Below are 13,747 nucleotides of genomic sequence, written 5' to 3' on the forward strand. Positions count from 1 at the left end.
AAATCAAGGTTACAGTGAGGCACTTACGATGGGATTGAATAGGGCCAATTCATAAACGTTAAAATCTAGTCGACTAGTCTGGCACATCCCTAGTTACATTACTCACCGTTTCAAAAGTATAGCTACAAGACATAAACAATATGCGTTTTAACTAGAGCTGTGATAACGCGTTAACGCATGCGATTAATTTTAAAATCTTAACGCATTAGGCATATTACTAGCTAGCGTATTACTCTTGTAGTATGCTAGCTAGTTGACCGTGATAGAGCTGGGAAGGTTGTTATCTAAGTAAATAAAATAATCTCTGCACTAGGGGTGTAACAGTTAAAATTTCTCATGGTTTGTTTTTTATATCGGTTTAAGGGTCACGGTTTGGTATGGTTCGGCGTTTGCTCTGATCAGAAAAAATAATACTTCCAAATCCAAGGTAAGAATACTGTATTTAGTAACAAACACTTCAACAGGTTTGCCCTTAATAAAAATCATGGTTTTACTACGGTAACCATAGTTCAATCATGGTATTTGAAGTATTAACATATTAACCACAAAATCAACATGGTTACTGTTATGGTTACTTTTTGTAAACTACAGAATTATTGTTTTAAAACCATGGTTAATTGTATCAAAACCATGATTTCTGCTAAGAAAATCCTGGTCATAGCAGTCATGGTTACTACAATGTTACTATAGTAAAATCATGGTTAATTTTCTTTAGGGACCTTGTATAAAAAATAAATCATTTTCTCTAATTACTAAATCAACATTTTAACTTAATACTTGCACAATTACACTACATGCATTAACATAAAGTGCATTTCAAACTCAACTCAACATGTATTCAACATACGGAAGCTGTACATCACTATAGAAGGAATAACCTTGCTATTAAAATGGATACAAGAAGGGTCCGGGATGTTGCACCTCAATGAACACCACAAGTGTATTAGTTATTGTTTCATGTATGTCTGAATTAACACTAAGTGCCTGCTTAAAAAGGGAAGGTAGTGTGTGCAGTTTCGGCTCACCTGTGGCTCTTTGCACCGTGCGCTATCTTTCTCCGGGTGATATCGCCGTAAATGATTAATCAGATATCGATGTATTACCAATATACGGCACTTGCGAGGAGCGACATCTGCAAACAGTGCCTGTTTTGTAAAAGTTTTTTGACCATCGCTTTTGTAATTGACTGCAAAAAGAAAATGTTCCCAGACAGGAGACTTGAAAATGCAGGGGGCTTCTCTATCAGCAGCTCATTTTCTCTGCTTGGCCTTTGCCTTTTCCAATTACACACAATGTGTGCAGAACTGTGATGTCATCAAATTGACCCACGTGAAACACAGGTGGCGTGTATCCATTTACAGATCTATTCAGGTGCATTAGCGGAGGTTGGACGCGTGTTTATTTTGACGCTTTTTTTTCTTAATTAAACTTGAGGTGAACTGCGGTGCCAATGCTTACTAAACCGTGGGTGGCGAATCGTACGGTTCGTTTTTTTTACCGAGAACCATTACATCCCTACACACGCAAAAGCGTTTCCGTGATAAAATGGAAAAAAGACCTCTTAATGTCATTTGTTGTACAAAACAAGCCCAGATGGACTTGTGATAGAAATAAAGTATTTTTCAGACTATGTAAGGTGCATTTTAATTACTACAGAAGCATGTCATGTCTTAAATATCACCAAAACACAGAATGAGATGTTTATGTTTGCAAGCGCTCTTCATGAGGATTTCAAAGTGACACTTCTGCCCTGACGTGAATCATGAACGCGGCTTCAAGATTGCTGTAGGAAAGTGGATAGCCACAGTCTGCTGATTAATATTGTGGAGAATGAGAGTTTAAGAGATTTAATGTGCATTACAGTGAATATGCAACCTATGTGGGAATTAGTTCTTTCAATTAGTCAAACTCCTTACATTTTGGGAAACGTGTTAATTGAATTGGTGCTATTTTAGTGCAGTTTTTATAATGTGGAAGGCTTTGTTTGGAAAATTTTAATAAAGCATTGTATTGTTACATTGTTTTCTTTTCTTTCCTAAGATGACAGGAAAAATGTGTATGTATTATATATAATTGTGTGTGTGTGTGTGTGTGTGTGTCAAATTTCAGCACTTTCAAAATCTGTGATTTAACTGTTTATACCCTCCAAAAGTTGGTCCCATTAACTTCCATTGTAAGTGCCTCGTTGTAACCTCCATTTTTCCTTTTTTTCAAGAAAGGAGGGATGAGTTGAAATAATTTTTTGTGGTAATCAATATTATGTCACAAGTGCTTTGATTAACCTTAACTTGTATTGAACCCGGAAATTCCTTTTAAATTAAATTTAACTGGCCTATTTTTGCTGCTGTACTTTTAAGACACCTATATGTCACTGACCTGTTATGACTGGCTAACCTCTGTGCACTGGTGTAGTTCACACTGACATTCATCTGGCTGGGCCAATTTGTTGAATACTGCATTCATATTGATTTTGTAAATGTGTGTTCATGGTTTTAATGTCAATATGGATATGATATATGAATGGCCTATTTTTGCAGCTCATTTTCCATAAACGGTCTGACTGAAGAGGGAACTTTGCATTGTAAATTTTAGAATATGTCTACATAGTGCATCAAACTGTTATTGCAGTGAGGAAAGTGCTTTTTCATGATATGTCCTCTGACACTGCACTCCTTATATACATTACTGTATTAATTTGTTTGAAAACCCATTTATGAATTTGCATTTGACAGAGATGAAAGAGAAGCAGATGATGGCTGTGAAGACTCTGAGCACTCTATGACAGGCACTAAAGTCAAGGTGAAATACGGCAAGGGAAAGACGCAGAAAATCTACGAAGCTAACATCAAGAACACAGAGACTGATAACGGAGAGATTCTCTACCTGGTGCATTACTATGGCTGGAATGTGAGGTGAGTTGATGTGGATGCGTGACGCATTTGTTGTCCTTTGAGATGGGGTTACTTCCCTTGAATGCATATGTGGGTCAGAAATTGCAGGACTACTTTGACTAATTTTTTCATGAAGTGGTATTTTGATCTGCCACTATAGGTATTCTCAGTTAAGGTGATAATGATAATGTCCTATCATTTTTTTTATTTTTTTTTTGTATTGAATATTGTTAAATTGACAGAGAATTTTCATCACTAAAATCATTTTTTCACCACTCCACAGATTTCATATTAGCGAACTATAGTTTTTGCAAGTTGTTTAGGACATCTACTTTGTGCATGACACAAGTAATTTTTCCAACAGTTGTTAACAGACAGATTGTTTCACTTGTAACTATATCACAGTTCCAGTGAGTCAGAAGTTTACATACACTTAAGTTAAATGTGCCTTTTAAGCAGTTTGGAAAATTCCAGAAAATTATGTTACGCCTTTTAAGCAATTAGCCAATTAGTTTCTGATGGGCTAATTGGAGTCAGTTGGAGGTGTGGATGTATTTTAAGGCCTACCTTCAAACTCCGTGCCTCATTGCTTGACATCATGAGAAAATCAAAAGAAATCATCCAAGACCTCAGAAAAAAAGTCTGGTTCATCCTTGGGAGCAATTTCCAAATGCCTGAAGGTACCATGTTCATCTGTACAAACAATAGTACGCAAGTATAAACACCATGGGACAAAACAGCCATCATACCACTCAGGAAGGAGATGCATTCTGTCTCCTAGAGATGAATGTAATTTGTTGCGAAAAGTGCAAATCAATCCCAGAACAACAGCAAAGGACCTTGTGAAGATGCTGGAGGAAACGTAGACAATTATCTATATCCACAGTAAAACAAGTCCTATATCGGCATAATCTGAAAGGCTGCAAAGCAAGGAAGAAGCCAATGCTCCAAAACTGCCATAAAAAAGCCAGACTACAATAATAATACAGTTTGCAAGTGCACATGGGGACAAAGATCTTACTTTTTGGAGAAATGTCCTCTGGTGTGATGAAACAGAAATTGAACTGTTTGGCCATAATGACCTTTGTTATGTTTGAAGGAAAAAGGGTGAGGCTTGCAAGCCGAAGAACACAATCCCAACTGTGAAGCATGGGGGTGGCAGGATTATGTTTTGGGGGTGCTTTGCTGCAGGAGGGACTGGCGCACTTCACAAAATAGATGGCATCATGAGGAAGGAAAATTATGTGGATATTTTGAGCAACATCTCAAGACATCAGCCAGGAAGTTAAAGCTTGTTCGCAAATGGGTCTTCCAAATGGACAGTGACCCCAAGAATACCTCCAAAGTTGTGGCAAAATGGCTTAAGGACAAAGTCAAGGTATTGGAGTGGCCATCACAAAGCCCTGACCTCAATCCGAGTGTGTGAAGTAATCACACGTGTGCGAGCAAGGAAGCCTACAAACCTGACTCAGTTACACCAGAATTATTGTGAGAAGCTTGTGGAAGGCTACCCAAAACATTTGACTCATGTTAAACAATTTAAAGGCAATGCTACCAAATACTAACAGTGTATGTAAACTTCTGTCCCACTGGGAATGTGGTGAAAGAAATAAAAGCTGAAATAAATCATTCTCTCTACTATTATTCTGACATTTCACATTCTTAAAATAAAGTAGTGATCCTAACTGACATAATACAAGGAATGTTTTCTATGATTGAGATATATATATATATATATATCTCAAATTAATTTTTGGTATTAAAAAAAAAAAAAAAAAGAGTTTTACAGTGTTAATGAAAACAATCTGATTACCTGAGGCAAAAGGCTGCCATGGCTGAATCACAACCTGCTTATATTCAGTACACTTGCTTAGTGTTGTCAAAAGTACCGGTCCTTTGGTACCAAGTTGATACTAAAATAAAAAAAGATATAGCGATACCAGTGTTTCTGCAGTGTAGTACCGAGCACCGACTCTATCCGCTACCAGCATGCAGTATGACAGTATGATTAATGCTTTGTTATTCTCTGTACACTGAAATGGACAATTAATCCAATTAAAATCATGATGTCCTAGTGTGATTTATTAAACCGCTAAAGGCTGCAATCTTACTGTGGATGAGCTGCGTACTTTAAATCCGACCGCTCATACACTGGAAACTCGACAGACATTGAGAATCATTCACATTGTATGAGATGACAGAGCAGAGCACTTATCCACTGTTAACCACGCAGCACATGTAAAATATAAACTCAGCAAAAAAAGAAACGTCCTCTCACTTTCAACTGCTTTATTTTAAGCAAACTTAACATGTGTAAATATTTGTATGAACATAAAAAGATTCAATAAGTTTAACAGACATGTGACTAACAGAAATGGAATAATGTGTCCCTGAACAAAGGGGAGGGGGAGGGGGAGGGAGGTCAAAATCAAAAGTAACAGTCAGTATCTGGTGTAGCCACCAGCAGCATTAAGTACTACAGTGCATTTCCTCCTCATGGACTGCACCAGATTTGCCAGTTCTTGCTGTGAGATGTTACCCCACTCTTCCACCAAAGCACTTGAAAGTTCCCAGACATTTCTGGGGGGAATAATTATAATTTATAATTGTATTTATTTATAACACATTATACATTTGCACATATACAGTGAAATTCTTTTTTTCACATAACCCAGCTAAGCTGGGGTCAGAGTGCGGGGTCAGTCATGATACGGCGCCCCTGGAGCAGATAAGGTCAAGGGCCTTGCTCAAGGGCCCAGCAGTGGCATCTTGGCAGTACTGGGGCTTGAACCCCTGACTTTCTGATCAGTAACCCGGAGCCTTAACCGCTGAGCCATGCACGTTACCAGACACGATCATATTTTTTTAGCAAGAAAATTCATGTTGGATCATAATTTCTTTTTTTCTAGTAAGACCTTTGATATTAGGGCAAAAATCGTGTTCTTGATCATTTTTTATTGTTTTCCTGTAAAAATATCTAAAAATCCTTAAAACAAGATCTGTTTGATTTATGTTGTTTTAGAAGCAACACTGCATAAGTTATTTAGGTTTTTCAGAGAATGTATTTTTAACATGTGGATTTTGTCTTACTGTACTGGCAGAGTTTTTATTGTCAAAACAAGTGAAAAAATCTACCAGTGCTGAAGAAGTAATCCAAAGTATTTAGAATATGTTACTTACCTTGAGTAATCTAACGGAATACGTTACAAATTACATTTTACAGCATGTAATCTGTAGTGGAATACTTTTCAAAAGTAACCCTCCCAACCCTGGGGAGGAGAATGTCTTTCCTGTAACGCAGGAAATGCAATGACAACAAGCTCAGTCTGATGATGTGATACACCGCCCCAGACCATGATGGACCCTCCACCTCCAAATCGATCCCGCTCCAGAGAACAGGCCTCGGTGTAACATTCATTCCTTCCATGATAAACGCGAATCCGACCATCACCCCTAGTGAGACAAAACCGCGACGCACTTTTTGCCAGTCCTGTCTGGTCCGGCGAAGGTGGGTTTGTGCCCATAGGCGACATTGTTGCCGGTGATGTCTGGTAAGGACCTGCCTTACAACAGGCCTACAAGCCCTCAGTCCAGCCTCTCTCAGCCTATTGCAGACAGTCTGAGCACTGATGGAGGGACTGTGCGTTCATTGGTGTAACTCGGGCAGTTGTTGTTGCCATCCTGTACCTGTCCCGCAGGTGTGATATTCGGATGTACTGACACTGTGCAGGTGTTGTTATACATTTTCTGCCACTACAAGGATGATCAGCTGTCCTTCCTGTCTCCCTGTAGCGCTGTCTTAGACGTCTCACAGTACAGACATTGCAATTTATTGCACTGGCCACATCTGCAGTCCTCATGCCTCCATGCAGCATGCCTAAGGCACATTCACGCAGATGAGCAGGGACCCTGGGCATCTTTCTTTTGGTGTGTTTCAGAGTCAGTAGAAAGGTCTCTTTAGTGTCCTAAGTTTTTATAACTGTGACCTTAATTGCCTACCGTCTGTAAGCTGTTCCACAGGTGCGTGTTCATTAATTTTTTTATGGTTCATTGAACAAGCATGGAAAACATTGTTTAAACCCTTTATAATAAAGATCTGTAAAGTTATTTGGATTTGTATAAAATTCTTTAAAATTCAGTGTCCTGAAAAAGGGTCGTTTCTTTTTTTGATGAGTTTATATTTATATAATTAAAATCATAGCATTTGCACTTTCAGCTCAGCTTTATTTATATCGTATTTAAAACAATAGTTGACCAAAGTGCTTCACAGTAATAAAATTTAAAACATAACATTTAAAAATTACCACATACACAAACACTAGTAATCTAAAATACAAACACTCCAAAACTGTGTCCTACATTTCATTTGTCAGACTTGAAGGCCAGTGTAAAGAGATGAGATTTCAGACGTGACTTAACAGTCTTCAGTAATCACACTGGCCGTGTTATGAACTGTTTATCAAGAAAAGTGAAACTTCTGGCAAAATCACTCGTCATAATCAAAGCCCGATTCAAAATAAAATCTAGATGCCTGCAATTGAATAAAAATACAACTGTATAGTAAAATGTAGTAATAATAATAATAATAAATAATAAATATATCACAAGCAAGACAGCTGTTGAATAAAAGTTTGGCAAAAAAAAAACAAATAAAATGCAGTGACATGTTAAAGTTTTATTTTCACTTGTTAAATGTTTTAAGAATTGATTTAGACACCATTTTGATGATGAAATTAAACTTTAATTATTAAACTATATTAAAATAATTAGTAAATAATATTTTTTTTTTTTAATTATCATTGGAGCTAATTGTCCTTGAAAAAAATAAGTAGATTTCACCTGGGACTTTTTTGAACCACTTATGCATTTAAGGGGGCGACGTTACCTATGCGTTCTAGGGTTAAAAATATATTGTTTTCACCTGCTGGTTTCTGAAATGAGATAATAAGATGATGATACCAGAGAATAGTTTCACTAACTTGTCTGCTGCCATGTGATGTCACACTTCTCTTGACTGTCTGAGTAACCTCTGCTTCAATTCTCACATGTTTAACTTTGTTAAAGTTGTAGCCTATTGACATTTAGATTCCAGTTAATAAATCTTTTGACTTTACATCACCTTACTTCTCAAAAGATTACTCCACCATATTTTAATTAATTTATTCAGTCATCTCTAAGACATAATTTCTGAAGTTTTGAATATTTCAAATTTGTATGTTTGTTTTTCCCATCAGGTAATTTGTTTAGAAAGTTAAATGTATCATGAAGTTTGAATGGATTATTTAAATTCAACATGCATATGCCGTTATTAAATGCATTTTGATTCTAACAGATATGATGAGTGGGTGAAAGCTGACAGAATAATATGGCCTGGTGATAAGGGTGGAACAAAGAGAAAACAAAAGAAAAAAGTGAAGGTAAGTGACGGCCTATATAAAAAAATAAATAAAAAAAATCTATTGAGAACTTAAAAAAAAAAATAAAAAAAAAATCAATTTTCATTTTCGACTTCATCATAGAATAAAGAGGATGGAGAGGAGGATAAACAGGCCAAACTGGGGATAAGGAGAGGTCGTCCTCCACTCAAGTCCACCCCTCCCAGTACTTCCCGCAGTGTGTCCAAAACGCCTAGCAGTGAGGGCCAATCCAGCAACAAGAACTCACGGCCCAGTGATGCCTCTGTCCTGCCAAACGGAGATGGTAAGACTGGCCATGTGAAAATGTTTAAGATTACTTGAATGACTTTAGTTGCTTTTCATTTAGCTTTTCTTTGATTAATGTTAATATTGTAACCTACTGTTAAATATGTCTGGACAGTTACCCCTCGCCGACGCACAAGAAGAACTTCTGGAATGTATGATTCTGACAGAGGGTCTAATGGTATGTCCAAGATAAACTATCATTGCTTTTAGCTGTAAATTTATGATGTTTTAACTTACGTTTATTCGCTTTTCAAATGCTGTAGTAGTGATGTTTTAATCGCGGAAGAATCGTTCTTTTGAACTAGTTTCTTTTTAATGGTTCCGTTAAACTGATTCGCAAAGTGTTTGAAAATCACTGGGTGGGTGACATATTGTAACCATAATACACAACACAAATAAACAATACAATATTTCATACAATCAGTGTACCTTAATTAAAACTTATCATAAAAAGTCCTATTTAACATGAGTTTTTCTACAAAAATGAACCCAAAAATGGATCGAAGGGCTCTTGTAAAATATAATTAGCAAAGAACAATTAAAAAAACAATATCTTGGATTTTTCCATGAAAAATCTGTTAATATTTAAGCAAATGCCAATTTGCCAAAATTAATTGAAGTTCTCAGTTAGTATGTAATATCTATTTCCTAGGTAAGCAGGACTTCATGGTGAAAATGTATCTTTTTTTAAATATTTTTTTATTATTTTTATTCTCACTTCTCAGATTCAGGGAACTCCTCAGATGATAGCGAATGTGAGGACTCTCCCGAGAAAAAGCCAGAGTGGACGGAGGATACAGATCCAATCCAGGCAGCAAAACAAGAGGCAGAAGAGGAGTTCCAGGAGGAAAGCCCAATGAAAGAACCTGCACAGCCTGAACCTGAATGTCCCAACAGCCCTCAAGAGATGCCCAACTTCCAGAAGTGTGAAAAACCTAAGGAAGACACATCCCTGTTTCCTGAGTCTGATGACGGATCTCCAAAATCGAGAGCAAAGAATCCTTGTCTGAGAGAACCAGGGTCAGAGACTCTCACACAAACACTTTCTACTGCTAATCACACCGAGACAGAGGAACCCTCCACACCTCCACGGCCTGTGAAGAAACCCCAGGAATCATCGCATAGCACTCCCACAGAGAGACTACTTGAGGAGACAGCCGGTTCAGATACAGACTCTGCTACAGAGGACATCGTCCCTCAGAAACGAAGCACCACAGTTAAGCGCAAAGCCACTGAACAGCGAACGCCAGAAAAGAAAGTTCGCGCAGACAAAAAAGAAGAGCCTAAAATGCTATCTCCAATGAAAACAGCACCATTGGAAAAGAAATCTGAGGTAGAGAGGAGCCCTGAGCCAGCACAGAAACCTGAAGAACATCCTACCCCAACATTATCATCTCCAGGCAACGATCTTGAGATAAAGTCTGAGATGCCTGCTCTCACCAGAGAGGTGCAGATCAGGGTGGAACCTCTGTGTACTGGGCTGGAGGATTCTACAACGGTCACAAACGAGGAGATGATGCCTCAAATCGGCCCAGAAGCGCTGGTCTGCCATGAAGTGGACCTTGATGATCCCGAGGAGAAGGACAAGCCATCTGGTGAAGAGTTACTGATGATGATGAAGGAAGTGAAAGCTCAGCCTCTGGAGCCTTCTGACCACCTTCCTTATGTTCTGGCTGCAGTAGGACCTCCACGTCTCTCTTCCCCATGTTCTGCCCCCAGCCCAGATGAATCCCACAGCACTAAGAGTGAAAGCGACACCACCATCGAGGTGGACAGTGTGGCTGAATCTCAAGAGGGTCTTGGGGAGAACGAATCGACACATAGCTTTGATGCCAGTGCTAGTTCAAGCAACTCCAGCATCTCATTGCAGGAGCGAGACGGAAAGGACAGAGGTCAGTCAGAATCTTATTTTGGTTTTGTTTGTGCTTAATCATCCTTGTTCTGCAAGTATTCTTATGTTTTATTACCAATCTGAATTTTCAGGTCAGAAAAGGTTATTGGACTGCACTACTGGCTCATCGGCCAAGAAGCAAAAACGTAGCCAGAAACGTTCAAGCACTGTTTGTAAAACAGAGAAGAATGGAGCAGGTAAGTGTTGTGCCAAAAACGTTATCAACCTGTCTGAAAGTTAGAACTATATTTGGAAAATTTCACCTTTTATGTGTGTGAAAATGTATATATAAATGTGAAAAATTAAAGGTTTCTTAAACAAGAACGGGGTCAAAGATGATGATACCAGAGAATGGTTTCGCTAACTTGACTGATATCATGTGATGTCACACTTCTCTTGGCTGTCTGATTAACCTATGCTCCAGTTGTCACACATTAAATTTTATCATTAACTTTTATTTCTTTTTACTATTTATAATTACTACTGTTTACTACTATTATTGTTCATACTTGGGGTTAGGATTTTGTTCAAATGACTTCATAAAATGGACAGCACATGGTGTGTGCGTGCGTGCGTGCGTACATATATATAATCACATAGTCTTGTATTAAGAAGGGACACAAACCATATCTAAGAGACTTAAGGATGGGCTCTTTTGATTTTGGCCAGTAAGGGTGCTGTCACACTTGGTTCGATTGCTTGGTCCGAACCCAGGTTGTCTTTCCTCCACTTGCCCGCACTGGTCTTTGTTCACGTCATATTATTTGGGTTTGAACAGTGGTCCGATTGCGTCATTAAATGTAAGTACTAGTCGGCAGCTGTTTACCACTGTAACTAGGTAACAAATGAAGAAGACATCAGCTTCACTGTGTTAAGTGAAATATTTAAGTTTGTCTCTTTGGATATACCACAAAACCTTCATGCACAGAACGACACTTGCATTTGTCTGCCACGGATGCATTGAATGATTTATTGAGTAATCGAGTACTCGTTCTGCACCAGCTAGTCGACTATTAAACACTACTCGAATATTATAAAATAATTTTTCGTTGTGCATTTGCCTGCTGTGAGCAGCGCTAAATACTGTGCTTTCCCTCTGTGCTTTCACCATACCTTGCAGTTACAATTGAGTCCACTGGTGGGTGCTGGGGATGTGTGTCGTTGAGCTGTTGGATGAGAGAAGATATGATGGCATCTGTGCTTTTTAAGTAAAGCGTAGTGCAGCACTTGAACTACTTATAATATTTTGATTATTGAATTCTATTCTTGATATTCGGTTGTTGTTTTGGAGTCATGCAAACCAATAGCAAGGTTTGCTTTTATGGTGGAAACAAACTGTGAAGCGTTACAAGAAACTCGGAAGCTTATCAGACCAGTATGTGTGGTAAATCTCTGAACACGGTAGAGTGCATTTTATAAAAAGCTCAATTTCACCACTTGTTTTTCTGAATAATAACATTTGAAATAATAAAAATGTGATGGTCTTTACGTAGACTTGAGTAATCTATTACTCGACTACAAATTTCCCGAAAATGCCCATGCCAATTATTTATTGTTATTGACTGTCTGTCTCTGTATATGTCTCCAGGTCACAGTAGTGACAGTGAGGACCTCTCTGCCATGGACAGCTCGAATAAGCTAACCCCAGTCAAGCACTCCAGCCTACCTAAGAGCCAGAAGCTTTCTCGATCACCTGGTATGGTTTCTCCCAGCAGTAAAGACCTGGAGAAAGACAAGCACAAAGAGAAGCAGTCCATCCCTTCCCCCCGCACAAATAAGTGGTCCTGCCAGCTCAGTGAGTATAAAAAGTTTTGATAGTTAAATTGACACAATTAGGTTGAGGTTCTTCATGCTGCTAACTGCATATGTTATAACATGTACTTGGCAGACATTTGATTGTGAGTCTCCCCAGTTTACCAGAATTGTAAAGCAGTATGCTGCTTATTGACCGAATCCACCATAGTAGAAGTTCTTTGGATGTTTTGTTTTATTTAATGGGATAGTTCACCCAAAAATGAAAATTGTCATTTACTCACTATCATGTTGTACCAAACCTAAATTACTTCCTTTTTTTTTCTTTTTTTTTCTCATGGTACACAAAAGGAGATGTTGGGCAGAATTATCAAGGTTCCTGCAGATCCTTAAAGTCTTCATGTCTTAAATTCAGTTTTCCAAAACTTAAGGTCATAAAAAGTCATTATCATGTAAAGAGGTCTTAAATTTGGGGGCGGAAAGACAGGAATCCTTTTACGACCTAATGTGATTATCAAACTTATAAAGAATACGATCTAATTAAATAAATGCATGCGCTGCGTTCTTCAGAGTGAAAATGTGGCACTGTTGTATTTTCTTGAAGCACGTGGGGGGCTTGTGAGTGTTTCCAGCTGTTGCGGAGCAGTTCACAATCAATAGGACATCGTAAATTTATGACAAGTGATCAATAATGATCAACTGTTGATGATGTAGTGTTGATAAAATATGACAGTGTTTACTTTTAATTGTTTATATTGTAATACATTGTAGATTATTGTAGGAATGCACACTTTATTTCCCTCATCTGCTTGAATGAGCAGCTGGAAACAGTGAAGCACATACATTTCAAAATAAGAGTCCCTGGTTTATTTCAGCCTTTAAAAATAAAAGTTCCCCGTTATGAATCAGATATATATTTTTCCCCTGGTTATTGGTATTTTGGTTGCACCATAAACTGCATCTGGAATTTAATTCAATATGGACTCTTGTTGCCTCTGTCTGGCATTCCACATCACAGGAAGGAAAGACTAAGAACATTAAATATAGGCTACCAATTTTAAAAACTGTTGGCAGATTAATTGCCTTTCAACACAGTATCGCTTCAGCAACCATCCAATGTCGATATCGGTTGACCTCTAATTTGTATTTATTTATATAATGGTATATAAACCAATTTAAATGTGATACAAATGTGGAAAACATGTCTTAAGTATTTGAAACTTGTATATAGCCTACCCTGTTTTACTGATAAGCAATGTTAAGGCCATGTTGAATGTGTGCCCCTGTCTAAGTACGAGTCTGTGATACAAGATTTATTTTGAGATTGTGTGGGTTTGTTTTGGTATGGGGATAGGGTATTTATTTTATTTGTTCAGGTCTTGAAAAAGGTCTTAAGTCTTAAATTTGATTTTAAAAACTCTGCAATAACCCTGATTATAGCCTCAGACACCGTTGACTTTCACTGTATGGTAAAAAAGATGCAATGAAAAGTGAATGGTGACTTTTCCAAA

General features: G+C 37.9%; 1 protein-coding gene and 1 non-coding gene across 2 annotated transcripts in view; both read left to right on the forward strand.

Moving 5' to 3' along the window:
• The window catches only part of LOC127454745 (AT-rich interactive domain-containing protein 4A-like), a 37,925-nt gene that overhangs the window by 21,350 nt on the left and 2,828 nt on the right, over positions 1-13,747 (forward strand). The window contains exons 17-23 of the mRNA XM_051722123.1: positions 2,733-2,912; positions 8,224-8,308; positions 8,411-8,591; positions 8,709-8,771; positions 9,319-10,485; positions 10,577-10,681; positions 12,073-12,279. Coding sequence (XP_051578083.1) covers positions 2,733-2,912; positions 8,224-8,308; positions 8,411-8,591; positions 8,709-8,771; positions 9,319-10,485; positions 10,577-10,681; positions 12,073-12,279 — 1,988 coding nt within the window. The remainder of the gene's footprint in view (positions 1-2,732; positions 2,913-8,223; positions 8,309-8,410; positions 8,592-8,708; positions 8,772-9,318; positions 10,486-10,576; positions 10,682-12,072; positions 12,280-13,747) is intronic.
• LOC127455639 (small nucleolar RNA SNORD53/SNORD92) lies at positions 10,815-10,896 on the forward strand. Its single transcript, XR_007899714.1, has one exon. It is a non-coding gene; the product is annotated as a small nucleolar RNA SNORD53/SNORD92 (small nucleolar RNA).

The sequence above is a fragment of the Myxocyprinus asiaticus genome, chromosome 17 (assembly GCF_019703515.2).
Source record: "Myxocyprinus asiaticus isolate MX2 ecotype Aquarium Trade chromosome 17, UBuf_Myxa_2, whole genome shotgun sequence".
In the NCBI taxonomy this organism is placed as follows: domain Eukaryota; kingdom Metazoa; phylum Chordata; class Actinopteri; order Cypriniformes; family Catostomidae; genus Myxocyprinus; species Myxocyprinus asiaticus.